We start from the raw sequence: 20,889 nt of genomic DNA, 5'->3' as shown, positions 1-20,889 counted from the left end.
TAAAATTGCTATCACATCACAATCATGCTGGTGTTCCTTTTAGGTCTTAGTCACTCTTCATCTGACCCAGTTGATACATTTCTCCTCTTCAGCTCTTCTTGATTCTGATTCCCATTGAATAAGGATTCAGTATGAGCTTCCCTTTCAAGAAAACTCTCAATTCGCTTTTGTTGGGGCCATTACAGCCTTTAATCATCCAGCTGCTCTGGACTTATACATCTGTACTAAGGTGTCAGGTAATGTTTGCTTGCATCCTGCAGTTGTTAAGGTGCTTTCATCTTACTTCAGTAGCTTGAATGCAAAGAGTGGCTCAATTACAATTACTTCCTTCCCTATCTTTACAGGCTGCACAGACATAAATGACTGGGCAACACATCACATATGCACAACTTATGGCATGCATCAATCATACTTATGAAAAAGTTCAACATTGTTTTAATGTTACCACACATAAGAATGCTAAAACCATGTCAGACACTAATCTCTAATTTTTTTCCTGTTCTTAGAATAGATCAATAATCTGACCTGTTCCCCTAAGCATGCAGTGCAGCAGCACTGCCAATCTCTGAGCCGACTGTACCTTCCTTGTAGTACTGACTGCTGTAAGAACAGAAGATTCTTATTTGCTGCTGTTTCATCATCATAAAACTACAGAAGCAGAGGAGTAAAAGGGACCTCAAGAAATTACTTAGTCCACTGCATATGTAATGTATAGACACCTGGTACTTTCAGACATGTTAGATATTTGTCTAACTCGCTCCTAAAAGTCTTCCGCTGAGGGAGATTCCAATCTTTCTAAGTAGCCTGTTTCTGTGTTTCATTAGCCTGATAGAGCATTTTTCCTACTATCTAACCTGAATATTTTTGCTTCCAACAAAATTGCATTATTTTTGCCCTTCCCTCCAGTAGTATCTGATAATAAATTACCATAATTTTCTCTTTAACGTCATCTCTGTCAGACTACTGTCATGATAAATCATTTTCCCTCCTTTTTTTTTAGGCTGTACAAACTTAGTTGATGTAATATTTTGAAATTAGCCACATTTTCTCAATTTAGATTGCCTCCAATTTGCTACTGACGTTTGTGACACATTTTGCCCCCAGATTCCAGAGAGAATTCCTTTGGAAGTCTTGTCTTCACCGGGAAAAGCAGAACAGAACAATCTCCACTTTGCAGAGAATCTCTTTCTGTATAACCACAGCATGGTCAGGTATGCCGCACTTATTCTTCCTATGGATAGCAGTACTTTGTACGAATCACCTTTCTGTGATTCAAAAGAATTCCTCTGGTATTCACAACTGTGAATCTGATGCTATTCTCTAATGTGCCTGTAATTAAACTAGGTGTCCACTTCAACTTTTTTGTGGACTTTTTTCATTACTCAAGTTACTACTAAGGAAACAGACCAAAAGCAGATGCCCACCTTGAGATTCTCCCAGCCCAAAAGTAAACTAAGTCCAGTTTTATGAGAAAGAGGTTATTCGCTTTATTGTTTATGTAAAATTTCTGTATTTCCACATTTTCCTCCAAGAATGTCACATGGGATCACATAAAATCCTTACAAAAGACACATCTCATCTATTGCTTTCCCCTTGTTACAGCAGTTATCCTGTTAAACAGAGATTTTATTAATACTATTTGTTCTGACCCAGTACAAATCAACCACTTATCATGTTACTGGGTTCTGGGTATTTCTACAATGGTTTCTATTAAATTGTTGTGAGTATCAAAGTCAAGCAGATTGGTCTGTATTTCCCTAGGTCATTATTTTTCCTCACTTTGTAAAGACATACACTAAATATTCTTGTATCTCATTTCTCTAGTAACCTTTTCTTTACCACTCTCCACATTAGCCTCTCAGAGGTTATCCGTAAATGCCTTAGCTGAGCATTTTTGTTTCTCCTCTTTGAAGGCATTCTGAAATATTAAAAGAAGCAGACCCTGATGCATTCCCACTTGCCTTTTACTGCACTTCTATTTTTTTCTCTGCATCAGCTAATTTGATATTGTGTTTTTAATGTCTTTCAATAACTGCCAGCTATCCTGGCACTTTTCCTTCATTTTTACATTATTTTTCCTAAATACAGGTACCTACCAGAACCCCAAGCCAGGTAAAGCATACTCTCCTAACCTATTATCCTTACTCTGCTGCTCCATCATCCTTTCTATTCTCAGGAAAGTGAACGCAATGATTCTGGGGATTTTTCACTCAAATTTCCTTCCATTTTCAACTTTTCAAAAGAGATCTTCTCTGTTAGAACAGAATCTACCTGATATAGCCATTTCCAGAGTCACTTTCTTTGCCTTCTGTCTCCAAGAAAGAACTCCATAGACTGACCATCTCTCAGGATCAGCTGTGACCATATTAACTCCTATTCTCTGCCTACAGTGTGATGTATCTTCACAACTATTACTGCCAGAGAGCACATTCAATTAGGAGCACCTAAGACCTACCACAAATACTTCAAGGTCCTTGTAAAGACTTACAAGGAACTCAATTATTTTCTTCAATGGGCCAAATGCTTTAATATGCAGCTCCTGTCCACACAGCGCGGTTTTAATTTCATCTCAAATGGCAGAAAGATGTGCACTGTGGCTCCTATTTTTCCTAACAACCGGACAAGACAATCCATAACGATAAGAAACCATAGCAATGTTCCATGCTTTTAGGTAAAGTTGATTGCTTTCAATTCAGTGTGAACAAAATGTATCACTGAAACAGATATCATTCCTGAGTTATTTAGCTTCAGTGATGACAAACCATGTGGTATTTATGATTTTGCTCTCTTGTATCATCTAGCACCTCCAGGGCTGTGTTAGTCAGAGCCTCACGGGTGTTTATTTTTTGCTTCTGACTTCTCCCCTTTCAGTTTGGCTTTTAACTTCCCATTTTCTTTGCCACGCACAAGCACTGACAAGACAGACAGCCAGAGGAAAAGTTTGCCTGTTTCATCTTATGCAATGCCAGCCTTCACAGACTCTTATCTTTCTCAGTCAGAATAAACATATCCCCACCTCACATCGTGGCCAAAATGGAAAAGCCACAACTCTGACATTATTGCCTTTTTCTAAATTTCTTTTTTCAAACTCAGCATAATGGAATGAAGCTACCAAGGCTTTACATACACAAGAACAAAGAGAACTAATCCCTCAAAGAAGGATTTTTTCTGTTCTAAAACATTTGTAATATTGTTTTGTCTCGAGTAGAATGAAAAAAAGCAAGTAGGTGACGGTGCTGTTAAAAAGGTTTACTGGGCATAGCACAACTGAATTCCCCTGCTAGCTCATCCTGAAGTAAACTTCATATTGCACCATCCCATAATTCACGTTCTTTATGTTATAAAAGATTTACCTCCCCATGAAGTTGCTAACGAAGAAATTAATGTATCGCCTGTCCACATCTCCTCCTCAAAAGGTTATACAGCTGAAGTGGTACCAAGCCATGACTTCAAATAGTGCTCTGTAAAGCAACTGAGATCTAGACATATTTAAAACAGAAATTCTAAAGAAGCTTCAACTATAGCTTCATGGCCTGGCAACACCATAACACAGCTTTAATTTTTTAAAAATCAAATAAATGGAAGGATCCTTTTGGAAAATCGAAGCTAACCTACATACAAAACTTTAAGGCGCTGGTCAGTAAAGAGCCTAGGACTCTTGGAGCAAATGCAAGAGGCAGCTTACCAAGACAGAACATTTTGATAGGGAAAACTTAGCTGCAATTCATTGCTTTATTATACACAAGGCGCAGTGGTAAACATAACATTTAGAGATCAGAAACATTCACTCAGGTAGTGAGAAAAACCAGGGCCTAAGTTTGGGATCAATAATACCAACAGAAGTATTTCTACTGACTGCTGCAAACTTAGCTGAGGCTCTAGAAAACACAGAATCTCATAAGTAAATAGGGCAGTCTGTGGTAACAGCAAGCACCTCACAGCTTTTTTTGCCTGCTCAGAACCTCATTGCTTTTGTTCTGTCTTCACCAATTAAGAAACATTTCAAAGCACCTTCCTCTTTTGTAGCACCATTTCTCTGTGATTCAGGGTTCAGACAGTAATTCCAAGTACTACCATGTCCACAATACACATAACTCATTTTATGTGTGTGTTTCTACATGAAGACAATAATTTAGTATAATTCACTGTAATTTAAATTTCTGCAACAGAAAGCATGACTGGGGAAGTGCAAATCCAAACAACGGGGCTTGTCTAAAGGCTGGTTTTACAAAAGGAGTGAAGCTGAAACACACTCATCCAAAAGGCAGTTCCTCTCCTTACAGGAGCATGCAGGACTTGTCAGCTTAACTGACAAGTTAGCTTAACTCTAGGACATGCCTGCCTTTCTCTGGTGACTACAAAAGGAGCTACAGACTCTGTCATGGGGCCCTAATGAGCAAGAACATTCTGAAGGACATTTTTAAAGATAATTTTATAAGAACCAAAATGATGCTAAACTCAAAAGCCTCTTTTTTTTTCTTTTCTTTTCCCCCCTTCTTTTAATAAACTACTGGAATGATTAACTCAGAAAGGCTAGATCAGATAGAATTGAAATTAAAGTGTTTTGTAAATCTCTCTCTGCTCACTGTGTCTGTGCAAGGCAGTTCTATACTTCCAGGGTTTGGTTTCAGCAAAGTCAGCACCTTTCTGAACTGCAACGAATGCCGACATTCTTTCTGGAGCCCAGGAAACTTTTCATCACCACTGACACCTGGCTGTCTCCTTTCTGCACATCCCAGCTCCTTGTTCCTTACTGTAGTACTCATCTCCCAAAGTCTGCAGCCTCCAGCCCCTTCTGCCCAACAGAGAATGAGATCCCTCTTCCTACTGCTGTAGTGCCTTCAGTCACTCCCTTTTATAAAGAGACCCAACATGTAAACTGAGCAAATCCAGCAAAATTGTATTGTCTATCACACTTGAATTAAAGTGTTTAATCCTCAAGTGTCTGAAGCAAAGAGCAACAAGTCTTAGCCCAAGCACTCTTATGTTGACTGATGCTATTCCTCACAAAATCTAAAGGAAGTTTGGTTATCTCGGATTTAACCCAAACCTATGCAAATGTGGGGTTTGGTGGTTTGTTTTATTTTGTTTTTAATTAACCTCACTTTTTAGTAAAACTGTGATAAAAAGTAAAATGTACAGAAAGCAAAATGATGTTAAATATTAGAATGTGAAAGGCAAAGTATTCACATGCTATTTAATTACATAGCGGAATGGCAAAACTCAGGAAATTTTTTCTGGACTTCTGCTTTACTGCATGGTGGCAAAAATCATTAGAGGTTATTCAGAACCAGCTTTTTGTATGTAAGTATTCTCCAGCAAGGTGGGCCATAACATATGCTCACCAGTTGTTTAAAAAATGTGAACTGTGCAAACCACAATGTAATATGAAATACTCCTCATGCAGAGAAATTATGAGTGTTTAGTAAAACTTCGAATCATCAAATGATAGTTGTAGCCACACATCTCTGGTCTTGAGAAAATAGGATATGATTCAAGTATAAAAAATTGTTGTAATTGGGAAGCAAAGAGGGATACTTTAGAAATGGAGAAATCAAGACTGATTCAGACACGTAATGGATCAAAATATTCAGTGTTGGTCTGAATGGAGCAATTATAACCATACACATTACTGAAAAATGACCCATGTTGAGAAATATGCAAAAGCAATTTTCAATTGTTTAATTTTTCTTCTATATATGTCAATTGGAACTACCTAATAATTTTTAGGCATATTACAGCTTTCCTCCCCCCACCCTCACCCCAACATAAAACCCAAATAGACTAGTTATTTTCCACTATGTTAGTGGAATTTGGATTTTTCCACTCCTGCTAAAACTATCACAGCAACAAGAACAACTCCAGTTTTCATACTTCTACTCATTCCTTACAGAATCATAGAATATCCTAACTAGGATCACTGAGTCCAACTCCTGGCCCTGCAAAGGACAACCCCAAGACTCACACTGTGTGCCTGAGCATGTTGTCCAAATGCTTCTTGATTCACAACAACAGTATAATTTTTTTAAATACAAAATCTTCAGTCAAATGGAATTCAACAATTGAAGTCCCAACAGCTGCAATGACATGAATTTGTTCACTAAACTTTAGATGTACTAGTCTGCATGATCAGCAACTCCTCAGGCTGTGTGCCTTCTTTGCAGGCTGCAGATATTTTCAGCCAAACGTCTTTGCTCATCAAGAACAAGCATTAGCTGCCTTGAAACACTGACTGCAGCTCCTCTCTCCCTCTTCCATGCACAGAGAGGTGTCATGAAGAGCAACACCACCATTAGATGAGAAAGGAAAGAGATCAAGCTAATGGAGAGAAAACTGCTTTACTGCCAGCCATCAGGACTCATACATGGTGCTGGAAATCTCAGCAAGAGACAAGGGGAGAACTACCCATCTTGCTCTAAGCTTTGGTTTTTTGTGCCCAGTCTGCTTTGGTAGGTTTGGGTTTTTTTGTTTGGTTGGGGTTTTTTTGGGGAGGGGGGGGAAGGGAGCAGGGTGGTATTTGTTTTTTCTGGAGTTTCTTGTCTCTCTTCATATTTTACATCACCCAGACTCACAGCTCTCAAACAGTTGAAGCCTAATTCAATTAAGCTACACAACAGCAGTGAAATATTTTAGCCTTTTTTTTTTCAAAAACAAAAGGAAAATAACAAAACCTGGCTCTTTGGACAGTGGTTGCTCCTTTTTTGTAGAAACCACACTGCAACCTAGAATTGCACTACTAGCATCTCAATTCCACAGTAGAAAAAAATCTCCCTTCCTCAAGGCAACTGGACGTGTTGAGACTGGTTTAGATAAATATACTCCATAGATTGGACATTACATAACAAAGCAGAGGATTTTGCTTTTGTTGTTTAAAAAGAAGGATGCACTTTAGTGAGTTTCACCACTTATTAGAATTACATGCAATGTTGAAAAGGCAACATCATCGGAAACTCTTCCGCATATAGCAGGTCAGTGAAGGATCCAAGACTACTAAGCCACACAAGATTTGGGCATTAATTATACTCATTATTCTCTGACACATATGTAAATTGTGTTGTCACTGTTCATTTATGAATCTGTGAGGAAAATTTATACATATTTTATGAATTCTAAGGCTCTCCTTGTGACCACAGTTAGATTTGCAAACATCTGGAAGTATCTAATTTGCTAAACTTCTCTCTCCAAAGAGCAGATACAACAGTGCAACAGCACAGCAGATTCGCTCCAGGTCAGATGCAGCAGTGCACATGTATTGTTCAGCATTCTTAATTTTACCCAGGATTTAATGCAACACCTTCTTCTTTTGGCCTTGGTGAGTACTTATCCCTAACCAACCATCTCTGAACATGCCATTATTCCCTTGAACCCACACACTGGCTGCCCCTTCTCAATCACATCAAACATATGCTAGTTGCTTTTACTGTCAAGACCCACAGCAGTCCTAATACCATTTCTTATGCAGCAAGAGATCTACTTCTAATCCTGATCAGCTCACAGGGCTGGCATCCATTACTGGGTACCTGTAGGCACAACATGTTTTCCTCTCTGCTTTGAAGGAGCAGCCAAAAAAACCCAGAAAACTGTAGCACTATCCTCCTTCAATTCCTCCTTAATAACACTCCTGTACTACAATGCTGACAAATGCTAGCAGCTGCCTGAGATCACAGCTGACTTCTGTTACCCCTTCAGTTCCCCTTTTCCAAAGCCATTTGCTCTACTGCTTTAACCTTCTATGAAAGCTCTCTGTTATGAAGGGTCACTTTTAGCATTGGAAAGGAGTGAGTAATTGATATTCTCCACATTGTGCTGGGCTCTCCATCTCGAAGCAAATTCAAGAATGGTAGTTCTAAAGGATCTCCACAAACCCAGAAAGGAGTTTTATCAGGGGATCTCAGCTTGTTACACACATTATATTTAAGTGACTCACCAGATGAATGCAACAGCCCTTGTAATTGGCAACTGAGTAGGAACTACACTGGTGGGCTATTCTGTGCCTGTAACACAGCAACAGTCTGTTAGACAGGTTCTCTCTTGGTTCTTACCCTATTACAAGCATTTTGGCATCCTAGATGCACAAGCTTCCCCAGGCCAGGCAAGCCACTAGAAGTAAACTAGTAAACTAGTAGCAATGGACCGACACTGCCCTGGTATAACAGGCTGGCAGTTTGATATATTGGCACTTTTTTCCTTTTTTTCCGTATGGGGCTACCTTTACAATTACCCATAGGAGTTACTATGTCCTTACTCTGATTAACTATTTTTGTATTTTGTCTATGCAGAAAGAGTAGCAGGTGAACTGATGCACTACAGTTTTCTGTATTCTAGTTTAATTCAAACTCCTGAGAGCTTCTATTTACTGGGTTTAAGACTTTTTCTTTCTGAAAAAAAAAAAAAAAGGTATCACAAATAGAAGCATCCCAAGGACTTAAAAGAGAATTTAGATATTTGTACATTTAAAATTTCTTCTCTTAGTGTTAACTTTAAAAGATCAAAGGTAAGTAACAAATTTGAATCACTCCAGGCAAATTTTAAGTTAGCAAACATAGCTGCCAACTGAATCACAATAATTCATCATGATAATATTTCTGTAATTCTTTTGACTTATCAGTGTCTTGTTAGCAGGTTCAGTTAACACAAAGAAACATCCAGAAGATGAAACTCAAAGTATACCACTTTGCCTGCAACAATGCAGTTATTAAGTTATCAATTTATTTAATAATTTTTACCATGTTAAAAGGTTGAGGGAAAAGGAAAGGTTGAAATGGCACCTCTTCAGAGAAGCAGGTTCCAAGCATAAGCTACTCTACACTTGCACATGATTTCTCTGACAAAGATTACACTAGATCAAGAAATGGTTCTACACGAGAACAGAGATGAATCAGGTTGACTAAATCTGAATTGTGCATAACCAGCACCTGCACAGATTGTACTAGCTACTGAAACATTTGTGAAGGTACTTTCTAACAACAGAGCTGGTCAGAAAATAGAGCCTGCAGTCCACTGGAAACTGTAACATATTCCTCCTTCTCATATGAACAGGATTCTAAATTTCTTCACACTGAAAAATAATTAGATTTGGAAATGTTTACATAATGTTGAAAACATTATATTCTATTATGTGGAATAATATAAAAATAGAAATTAATATATTATAGATACAAAAATTAAACTTGCATGCTCTAAGAGGAGACTGTATAGCATGGTAGTATCATCATCACGTTTAGTGCGTCCATAAGTGGATACTAAATGGAATAGTCTGGGACATCCATAACACAGCATTCATGGTTGCTGGAAAGCATTAAGGAAACGGACTGCAAAAACTGGACAACAGACCCTTCCTAAACATCTTCTAGTGCTACCACAGGAGACAGAACATTGTGCTACATGGACCATTGGTCTAACTCAGCAGGGCATTGCAAATGTTCTTGAAATGTTCACACTACAGGAAGAAAAACACCTGGAAAGAATATTTTGTCAGTCTTCTTGACATTCAGTAGTGAAAGGAATCTATTTGTGTTACACTTCTTGGCAATTCCCTCTACCTCTCCAGAAATGAGAGGTTGCTACAAAATGCTTTGGTATTACAAAACTGTATTTTTGGGTGGAAAGTCTCTCCTTACAAAATTTTTTCCCTACCAAGGTAATTTTTAACTAATTAAATAATAATAAAAAAGTTGCTATAAAAATAATGCATGTTTCCTCTATTTCTTATAAAAATATATCGAGAACAATAAAATATACTACTTTAATTATGTGACTCATAAACCCAAATTCATCTCAAATATGGCATGCATACCGGTGTGTCTCTTGAAAATGGACCAAGATGCTTCTTAAAGTTCTACCTGATCTGTGTAGGAAACAAACTATGGAAATATGTTGCATTATGACTCTGGCTTCTGGCTTACAGTAGCAAGTAAAAGCTGTGTAACACCTACCACTTACCTTGCTGGGGTATTTTCAGCCTTCACTCTTTCTTGACTAGGTTGTTCTTTGCAACAAATCTCAGGCAACGGCTGTGCAACTTGTTCTCCCCACTTGCCCTCGACCTACGTGCTCACCTGTGGGGCCTGATATGATTTACCTCTCTGCTCCATCTTCCATCATTTAATTTCCAACTCTCAGACATTTTCCCTTCTGAACTAACATCCAGAGCAGAAAGAAATGGGCTATAGCACACTCTGCCTTAGCTGTGTCATCATGCTGATGTCTGCTGACATGAAGCTGCTAAGCTGATTCATCTCAAGCATAATACTCATGGGATTTCTTTTAAACACAGTCTCAGTAGGCCAGTTTCTTCTGCCTGCATCTCTGGATGCACGTGATGAAGCTTAATGCACCTGGTGGGAATCCTCCCTCCAGCAGTATTCTTTATTATAAATGTGATTAGAACAGCCCAAACAGGAACAGATGTTTAGTCTATCTGAGTGCAGCCTACAGAGATAAGGGCATTTCTGAACTGAGAGTCAAGAGTACTGTTCTTCTGTACAGATGTATTCCTGTTTCACTTTCATTCCCAAAGGTATTTTCCTTAAAAATATTGAACTGAGAAAGTTTGGTTCCTTTATTACCAAAAACAATGCTAATGACGCTAAAAGGTCTCACACTATTATTTCCTCTAGTTTTGAATTATTAGTTAAAATTCATATTCTATACTAATCTCAGATTTAAGTCCTCGCATGTGTTAAGACGAGCACAACATGGTAACTTTACAATTCTCCTACAAATACTGTTCTAGCATGTAATATGAAGTGTGTTATGCAAAAAGGTTGTTTATTTTCCTCAGTAATCATTATGCACATTTTCAACCAAGTAGAGCTACACTGAAAAGCTAAATCAAAGTTAGAGACTGGCTACTTATCTCTTGATACTTTATTTTATATATATATATGCATATATATATATAAAATCATTTCTTTTAAAAGAAAAAAAAAAACCTGAACAACAGCTCCTGCTCTCTCAGAAGCATATTTCCAGCTCACAGAACAGCAACTTCAAAATGCTTAACAAGATCAGTTAGAAGCACATAACCACAGAGACAGAAACACAGCAAACAAAATTAAATTCAAATGCTCAGTAGAAAATGAGGAATTTCACTTAAAATTGGAAAAAAATATTTTCTATGAAAGCATGTGCTATTAGGCAATTATTTATGTGAGGAGATTCAGAAGAAATGTCACATTTATCCAGGATTATTCTGTAGAAGATAATTTCTATCATTCTGAAGCAACTGGTTTTGGTTCTATAGACATAGTAATAACTGTCAGATGACCCACACCAATAGGTCAGCTCTAAATTCCATTTAGTTTCAGGTAACTATTTCTTGATAGTCATATGCTTTAATCATTTCTAGTCAGAGGACAATACCTTCAGCCTGGACTCTGAATATCCACTACCTCATTGCTGACATATGCCTCGGAACAAGAAGCACAATTTTAGTTAAAAAATTAGTTAAATTTAATTAAATTTTAGTTAAAAATGGAATGTCCAACTATCTCGTCCCAGAGACCACAGGTTCAACAGGTACCAAATCATGTAAGAACAGATTAATTTTGGGGAACAGAGATGGAAGGTGGGGTAGAATATTTCACACCAAGACTGCAATAATTTCATTATAAACCCATCCAAGGTCTTTTCCAGTATTCAGAATAGGTAGTAACTTAAGAGGTATGACAACTTTATGATAATTCCAATATTGGGACTAAAACCTCTCAAGAACCCTTAACAGTATAATAGGGTAGTCTTTTTAGCTACTTGGTCCCTTTTGGCCTCCAAACTGTATCTCAGTCACTTACTTTAGCCTAGTTCAAACCTGATTAGCCTCTTTTCCCTAAAATCCAAATATGACCAAGTGCAATACAAAAGAGCTACCAAAATTTACAAGATACGTCAAAAATCACCACACTGTATATACTGAGAATGACATAAGAAATCAACAGTGCAGTTCATATAACCAGTGCTGAAGATGGAATTAGGAGAAAGGAAACTTAGCAATAATCTTTCTTTCCAGGCTGGTTTGCCATTGATACAGGAGGTGAGGACTTTTTCCCCTAGGAAAAAAAATTGATAATACCTAAATATATGGATTTAAACACCCAAGAGAATAACTTTGTTGGTAAAGTACAGTGGTGGTTCTAAATCCATTACTAAATGCTGAGTTTTGCCATGTATCAGAATCCATTCCTAGTGGAACTTGTAACACTTTCTCCAAAATCTCCTGCTCATGGATCCCATCACAGAACACGAAAGGGTGATGATGAAAAGATATACATTCTTATAAACTGCAGGATACCTTAACAGCTGCTGTGAAAAGCAGACAGACAACAGCCCTGTAAAGCTGAATGCAAGCTGAAAAGAAGGTGCCACTTCAACAGAGAAATCTGTTTCATGACAGTTTTCTTTCACATATACTATTATTAAAAGGAAAGCTTCACTGAAGTCAATATTGAAATTTATTTTTCTACTTATGCATATCTATAAATACGCACACCAACTGAAATCCACTGCATTCATGGGTCTACAGGTGCAATGACAGAAAGTATCAAAGACTATTCCACACACTCTATACTAGCACTTTAATATGTACAGCTTGGCAGGAAAAGAGCAGATATAAAACATACTCCACATGTAGGCTTGTGTTTTTCACACTAAGAACACAATTTCATGTGAAATAGAATTTAAAATGTAAACACTTGACTGTTTCCTCACAGTCTGTTCCATCCTGGCTGTTCAGCATCCCTCCCTTACAGGCCAGAAGTTTCACAGATGGGAGTTTCAAATGCCCAGCAGATACAATGGAAGCTGGTTTTTCCAAGATAGTCACAGCACAAAGAGCTGACATCTTTTGATGTCAGTCTAACTTAACAATTTGTTATGATTTCCAATGCAAGCTATTTTAAAAAACATCTTCCAAGGGAACTCAGAAGATTTTAGAATAAATTTTTTTAGAACTGAATCATTATTGATAGCTTGTTTCCACTGTATCATCGAGATTATTTGGCAGAAGATTTGTATTTAATTAGCTAACAAATCATAAAATACAACCAATTCTTCAATCTCAACTTTATCAAACGCTGATCAAATGACAGCAAAAGCTTTGTTGTGAAAAGCTCACTATTCCCGTCAGAGATATTCTTCTTCATTTTCCTCTGGGTACAAGAGGAAGTTTTTGCAGAACAGGCTGTGAATCAATGAAAACCATAATGATCAAGCTCTTTGCTCATAGATTAGTCAAAACCAAAGATTGAAACACACAAATTACAGGCCTTACCTTACTCTGACTTCATTTGAGGAAATCCTGCTATTTTCAACAGCATTTGGGCAGTAGCCTGCTTTCATTGGCTTATTTATCAATTTGTGCATTTACTTGCACCAAAAAAAAGGAATTCAGTTAAATAATTTCTGTGCTTTCATTTAGGAAAAAAATCTTCGTACTGTGTTCTTCAACTGTTATGTGTTAGTCATACTTAAAGAAGTGCTACCAGAAGATTCCCATGGCAAGCCTTTCACCAAAGAAAGATTTTAGGTAGCAAATCCTATGAGTCCCATTAGAATTTGTATCTTAATTCTGAAGGCACAGCAGTATCCATATAATATCAAAATAAGAATGCTGAACTCAGAGCACACCTTTAAAATCAGAACACTGAAAAGACTAAACAACAGCACATCACTTTACAAGTAACAACTCTAGAAAAAAACACTGAACCAATTACTTGCATCTCATTCATTGGGTTTATACTCAACACTGGAATGCCAACTGGAATAAAACTCTCATTTTTCTGTATTATTTACCTCAAGAACTAGCCAAAGCTGGTCTCCATTTTTCACATCTTTCTTATAGTACATGCCGTAGAATTTGACTACATTGGGATGATCAGAGAGAGCTTTCAAAATGTTGTACTCAGCTTCAATTTCTTCATCAATATCCTAGTGTCACAAATGAGAAATACATAGCAGTTAATAAATTAATAATAATAGCCATTTAAAAAAACCCCAACACATAGCATTTTCTGGCAATTAAATGTAGCTTGAAATGATACAAAGGAAAAAACAAACAGAACATGAACGAACCATTTAGAGGGCTACAAAGCTTGGTTCTATTTACTCAGTACAAAACAGTCATCTTTTTTTAAATTTTGTCTTTACCAATTTCAACTAAAAAACATAAAGGGTATGACAGAGCAGCTCTCAGGAGAATGGGGAAGGAGCAAGGGTCATGTGGACAATAAGCTGTCCAGGAGCCAGCAGTGTGCCCTTGTGACCAAGAAGGCCAATGACATCCTGGCGTGCATTAGGAAGAGCATTGCCAACAGATCAAGGGAGGGGATCCTGTCCCTCTACTCAGCCCCGGTGAGGCCACATCTGGAGTGCTGTGTCCAGTTCTGGGCTCCTCAGTACAAGAGTGACATGGAGCTCCTGAAGCAGGTCCAGCAGAGGGTGACAAAGACAATTAAGAGACTGGAGCATCTCTTACAAGGAAAGGCTGAGGGAGCTGGACCTGTTCAGCCTCGAGAAGAGATGACTGAGAAGGGACCTCATCAATATCTATAAGTATCTGAAGAGAGGGTGTCAAGAAGATGGAGTCAGGTTCTTCTTGGTGGTGCCAAGCAATAGAATGAGGAGTAACAGGCAGAAACTGATGCACAGGAAGCTCCACCTCAACATGAGGAAGAACTTCTCTACTGTGGTGAGCCAAAGTGACTGAAAACTGGAACAGTTTGTCCAGAGAGGTTGTGGAGTCTCCCTCACTGAAGATCTTCAAGAACCATCTGGACACAATCCTGTGCAATGTGCTCTAGGATGACCTTACTTGGGTGGGGAGGTTGGACCAGATGACCCATAGTTGGTCCCTTCCAACCTTACCCATTCTGTGATTTCAAGGCAAAGACAGTGGAATGCTTAAGTAGGTAGATACGCAGATGCCTTGGGAAGTTATTTGTTACTGCATTAGTCTTAAGGGTATCCCCAGCTAGAGATGGTGTAGTTGGAATTACCTTTCTACCTCCCTGTGCACAAAGAAATGTGATTGCAGCCACAAATCTTACTCATTTACCATCACACTTTCTAGAATTATCTGCAAGTTTTTTTCATTTTCTACTGTCATAGAAGCTGGTGACATCCATTATTTCTCTGAGGTTTCCTACAGAACTATAAGAGTTGTGGCTTTTTGTCACTCTTTCCTTACAGATCTCAGGTTTCTTAGAGAGTGAGAGAAATCCATTTGGAGGTGAGAGATGAGGACAAGTTTTGCCAACACATGCCAAGAGCTGTGCAAACCCCTTCAGATCAAATATGGATGCCAGCAATGGAAGGCACTGGATGACTCAGGTAAACCCTTTTCACCTATGTGCTGGAGTTGCTCATTGAGGGACATGATTAGATGGTATATCAGTCCTGCTGAGAAAATACTCAATCCCTCCTGACCACAGGAGGCAGAATACCTGCAGTTGTTTTCCTTATTGGTTAGATCTCAAGAAATGTTATACTTATTTCCAGATTTAAAATATTTTTAATACAATTTGCTATTTACAACTACACAAAAAGAAATGAAAAATCCATTCTAGATGGGGGTTACCTTGTGAATTCCACTATCCATATGAGTGGATTTTGTATCGATGAAAAGCATCTACTCAGTGCCAAAAACCTGTCTCATCATTGCCAAATAGAAATGACTATGGCAGAGAAAGGGGACACTTTGTTTTTCCAGTGAACGATGCTCCTCATTCTGTTCAACCCATCTGCCCCAAGAGGACTTTGCTCACTTGCTTCTTATACATGTCTCTTCAATATCCAACTCAAGTTCCTCATACAAGCCCTTTGTCTTGAGACCAGCTGGACTGGTCTCCAAGAAGTTTGTCACTCACCAGTATCTTCAGGAAACAGGCCATTAAGCTTTCATATTGAGACTACAAGGATAAGTTTTCTCACAAGGAAGGGTTTTAGCGATCTTGTTATTGAATTAACTGAAAAACGGCAGAAATTTTCATCTTTCAAAAAAAGGAAGTACTCAAGTTAATTTTTTTCCATAAGCACAACACAGAAAAAGAAATACAAGGAAGGAAGGAAGAAAGAACCAAGGTACTGAAGATGGCAGAGAACAGAAAGAGAAAGAGTGGAAGCAGGGATGAAGAGATAAAACTCATCTGGCAAAAATAAAAGAAAGAAAAAAAGGAAAAAAATACAGTCAAAAGTAAAGAAACTAAACACAAAAGATACAATATTTCTGACTGCCTTGGGGAAATAGGAAGAAAATTAGCCCACTGTCCTACTCTGATTTAATAGAGGTTTCTGTCTCCTGAGGGGTACTCAGAATTTATGAGACTTTTACAATTATAAGGAGAAACTACATGAACATTCATTCCATGCCTACTAAAAATAAAAATCTTCCTCTGTATTTTCTGAAGGAAGAAAACGTGAAATGTTTGGTTGAATTTAATATATTTACCTGCATTAAAGTATCTCTATTAGAAATGGTAGAGTGAATACTTTCATCCCATTTATAGGATAATCTGGCTAAGAGTTCTAAAGTACAATGGTATTTACTTATAGTCCTGAGGACAAGATTGAGAGTTTCTCAGTTCCATCTTCATATATTCTTATTTCAACACCTTCACTTTCCTGTTTCAGTTTCAAAAAGCTGAGCTGTTATTCAACAAAAAGAATCTGAGCTCTAAAGGATTAAATATGAAATGCTAATTTTAGTCTTATGTCCCCCATGATAATGCAGATTCCCAGTTTAATTTGGAAATATCAGTTAAACCAGGTCCTATAAAACCACATTTCCTCTGCTTTGTTTCCAGTCCACCTCTCAAGTGGCACAATTCTGAAATCATCTTCAAAGAAAAAAAATGTAAAATGTAAAGAAAATACATAAAGTATCTTTTTCTTCACTGCAATGGCTCCCTCTGCAGCCATTAATAATACTTTCAGTTTAAACAAAAATAACCTGTTTATTGCTTTCACCCTATTTCTAACATAGGATTGCCATTTTAGCAGTAAAATGGAGGTACAGCAGCTACTCCAGACATCCTGTAAATAGAAGGAAGAAAAGAATAGTATTCTTAGAATAAAAAGAGTAATACATTCAGTTAAAAGAGTCAAGTCTTGGGAGTGTGACGTTGACTGTATTACTTCCATTTTTTCATTAAAATAAGGAATCTGTTTTCATCAATTTTACTTTTGTCCTTCTTCAATTTCTTATTGCATCTTTATCCATTCTATTTCTTCCATTTTCTTTACATTCTATTCCTTTTTTTCCTTCTTAATCTATTTCTCTTTCCTCTAGCATCAGCCTTACTACCTCTTCTTTCTTCCCATTGTCATCCTTTAATCTTTTCCTACAACCTCGAAAGTATACACAACATTGAAATTTTCCCTGATTCCTTCAGTAATTCCTGCCATAGCCAGCTGTCACTTAAGAATCATTCCTGAACACTTGTGAAACACATGAAAGCGGAAGCATTTCCTGCTAAACAGGCACTTAGCAAAGAGTAGTGGCAAGAAAGTCTTGCCTATTCATTGTAAGCACAAGAACCTTGTTTACAGAAAGCAACAGAGTCAGAAATAGTTTCCAATGCATCTGAATTCATCAAGATCCTTATCGCTTGGCTACAAATTATGTTTACTCTGGGAGACATAGGTGGTATTGAATTGAGAGGAGCATCCTTTTGCTGCTTTGAAAGCATGCTGAAATAAAGAGGAGATCAACAAAATACACAGCAAAGATAATGCAAGACACTATGTTTTCACCAATACATTTCATGGTCTTTCAGGCCATGGGACCATAATTGGACACTCTGCGTGTTATGCAGAGGTAGACAGAGCCCTGTGCAACTCCAGAACTGCAGGGTTCCACATGGCATGGCATGCTCTTCCCTTTCTGCCCAGAGGTCATGCAATTGAAGCACAAGCCTCACAACCCTATATTGGGAATGCAAAAGATGAACTCAAATGGGCCACTGAAACAGGAACAGCTGCTCGTGCATGTTTTGTGGGTTACCGGTCTTGAGAAAAATCCCAAGCCACATGCAGCACCACTGAAGTCAGTGGGGTATGTATGCCTTTACAAACCAGACTAATGTTCTTCCTTACCCTTTGGGAATTAATCTGCCACCCAACAAATGTCAGTTACTGAAAAAAACCCATATTCTACAACATAATAATTCCATCTCCCAGTCACCTGGTGCTTTGTGTGTAGGAGCTACTACCTTTGCATTCTCACAACAGTAAGAATAGAATAAGCTAGGACTTCTAGTACTTAGAAGGAAAATAATCAGTTCTGCTTCTGAAAATAAGAGATAAACAAGGATAAACCAAAGTAAAAGTAACACAGTTTAGGTATACTTCTGACTTCTACCAATGCAACCACTTCAAAGATCGCTTATGATAAGAAAAATGCATTGATAGCTAGCCTGATACTTAGCAGGCTAAAGCAGTTTATTTCACTGTCACTTCTGATGCAAATGATCTACAAAGACAAAGAGAAAAAAGGACTACATAAACTCACGAATAAATAAGCACAAACCAAATAATTTAAGTAGCTTACGTGAACAGGATCCAAAATTTTGACTGCTGCTTTGCTGCCATTTTTCTTATTTAACACCTTGAAAACTTTTCCATATGTTCCTTTGCCAATAGTCTCAATTATTTCCCAGGTATCTGAAGGATCAGGAAAGCTATCAAATATTATTGTTTTCCCAGTCAACGGAAGCATCTCAAACGATGGTTCCTAGGAAAAAGAGATCTCAATGTTCACTCAACAAATGGTTAATAGCAATTTGTTTCCTATGAATGTGAAGAGAAATACACATTCTAGTCTCAAACACTAGAAATGTTTTTGCATATAGTGTGCATGCACAGCAAGCATAATGAACAAGAACATAATACAGGTATATGCAGTCAAGATACTATTAAATGAAGGGAAATTCAAATGAAAATTTGAACCAATTTCAGGCTTGAGTAAAGCCAGTGGAAGTTCTCCCATACACTTCAAAGAAAATATAATGTCACTCTAGGATTTTGGGAGGGCAGGGAAATGAGAGTCAAGTTCATAAAATCATGAAGAATTTGGCTCCATTACCAAGAAGGGCAAGAAGGGGAAGAAAACTCACACAAAATAAAACATCTTAAATAGTAGCATTAGGTTAATTCTAACTTTTTCAGCAAATAATCAGTTTTATAATCCTTCTCTTAGCATTTGAATTATTATATACATCTCATAAGGCCAAGCAGATCAAAGTGGCAGATCTCTTCACAATTCCATGGTCTTCTGACAGTCAAGGATTCACAGCCATGGAAAACATGTTTACCAATGTACATACATCAGCAACTGGTTTATGTACTGTAAAGGAAACACCTTTTACAATGATGGAATTTTATCCATCACTGACCAGGTTACACCCACACCCTAGTAGATGATGGATACAATTCACTTACACCAGGAAACCTAGAACAGTTCGTTGTGTACTTGGTACTGCACTCAGTCCTGGGCCACCACCTTGATTTCAAGTACTGTGGGAACAATATGACCCAATTTTACCTGCAACAATGAAATCTCCCTCAACTCTACTCCAGGCTAAAGTCAAAGTAAAGATAGAGGATCAAGATCCAGAGACACATAGCTGTAATGACTAAATCCTCTGTTTTCCATTCCAGATTAAAAATTTGCTTCTTTCTTCTGTCTAACCCTCCCCCTGGGATTCACATAGACTCAACTCAGTCAGGACAGTGACTTCACTCTCTTCCTAAGGCACCTTTCCATCTCATGCCTAGTCTTTATCCATGCCTTGGGAACTTCACCACTTTCAGGAAAACCATTTTTTCCCCCCAAAAAAACGCAAATGAGTTACAACATTTTTTTTAATTTCTTTTGCCTTTAAAGTAGCGCTCAAATACAATCATTTTGTTGAGGTTTTTAATCACTTCATATATAAATGCTTTGTAATTAGCTCATATTTGGGAACACACAAAACAATAACCAAATTTGGGTTGATAAAGGGGATGATAAAGGGATTAGGATTCATAATCCCAAACCCTTGCTTCACGGGATTCAATACTAATGGAATTTCAAAATTTCTCTATCTGAACTTTAGTTTTTAGAATTGAGGCTATTAGTTTAAGGTTTTACTGTATATGAAATCTGTAACTAGTGATTTTTTCAAGAGAAAAAAAGTAAAAAGCTATCAATATGTGCCTTCATAAGAATGGAGGCATCCAAATCATATCAAAACCTGTCAGCATACAGGCTATTTTCTACAGAATGTGTAATTTTCCATCAAAATCTAGGGCGTGCTATGTCTCTCATTACAAGAAAACACAGGAGCTTCTGATGCAGTTTACAGTAGAAGATATACAGAGTTGAAGAAAGGAAGATTTTGTCTTCTCCCCTTCAAAGATGAGCATTTAGGATGCAGGAACTCAAAGAACAGTTTCGTATATTTAGCCTATTCCAGAGCCAAGCAGGAAACTCTGATGCCTTCAATCTCCAAATACACCCCTAAACAAAGGTCCACCTCTCTGCACAGATGTTTTATATCAAGCAGAACATTCTAAGAAAAAACAGGTACCAAACCTACAGTTTCAGACAGGCTTCATTAACTCCCTATATTATGATAGTATACATCTGAAATCCATTGACTTGCACTATCAATTGCTTATTTGTCTGCAGAGACTGGTACAATGAGAACTGTTAAAGGGCTGAGGAAATATGATCCTACAGGTGCTATTTGGCTATCAGAAAAAAGTGCTAGAGAAACTGCCATATGCTTGCATTTTCCTCTGAAAATCATACCAGTTGCACATCATCTTGTCTCAAGAAAAGTTGCCACATATTTCACAAAACATGCATTCAATAACTGTCATACTTAGTTCAATAATTTAAGAGTACTATTCCAG

At 37.7% G+C, this 20,889-nt stretch overlaps 1 protein-coding gene across 4 annotated transcripts in view; it reads right to left on the bottom strand.

Moving 5' to 3' along the window:
* The window catches only part of MYO3A (myosin IIIA), a 119,799-nt gene that overhangs the window by 92,996 nt on the left and 5,914 nt on the right, over positions 1-20,889 (bottom strand). For all 4 annotated transcript variants that reach the window (XM_064635835.1, XM_064635820.1, XM_064635843.1 and 1 more), the window contains exons 2-3: positions 18,542-18,724; positions 13,789-13,923 (exon numbers count right to left, since the gene is read on the bottom strand). In XM_064635835.1, the coding sequence (XP_064491905.1) occupies positions 13,789-13,923; positions 18,542-18,709 (303 nt within the window). In that variant the 5' untranslated portion in view covers positions 18,710-18,724. The remainder of the gene's footprint in view (positions 1-13,788; positions 13,924-18,541; positions 18,725-20,889) is intronic.

This window comes from Pseudopipra pipra, chromosome 1 (assembly GCF_036250125.1).
Source record: "Pseudopipra pipra isolate bDixPip1 chromosome 1, bDixPip1.hap1, whole genome shotgun sequence".
In the NCBI taxonomy this organism is placed as follows: Eukaryota; Metazoa; Chordata; class Aves; order Passeriformes; family Pipridae; genus Pseudopipra; species Pseudopipra pipra.
Note: the sequence above shows the minus strand (reverse complement) of the source record. Positions and strands in the feature narration are given on the sequence as shown.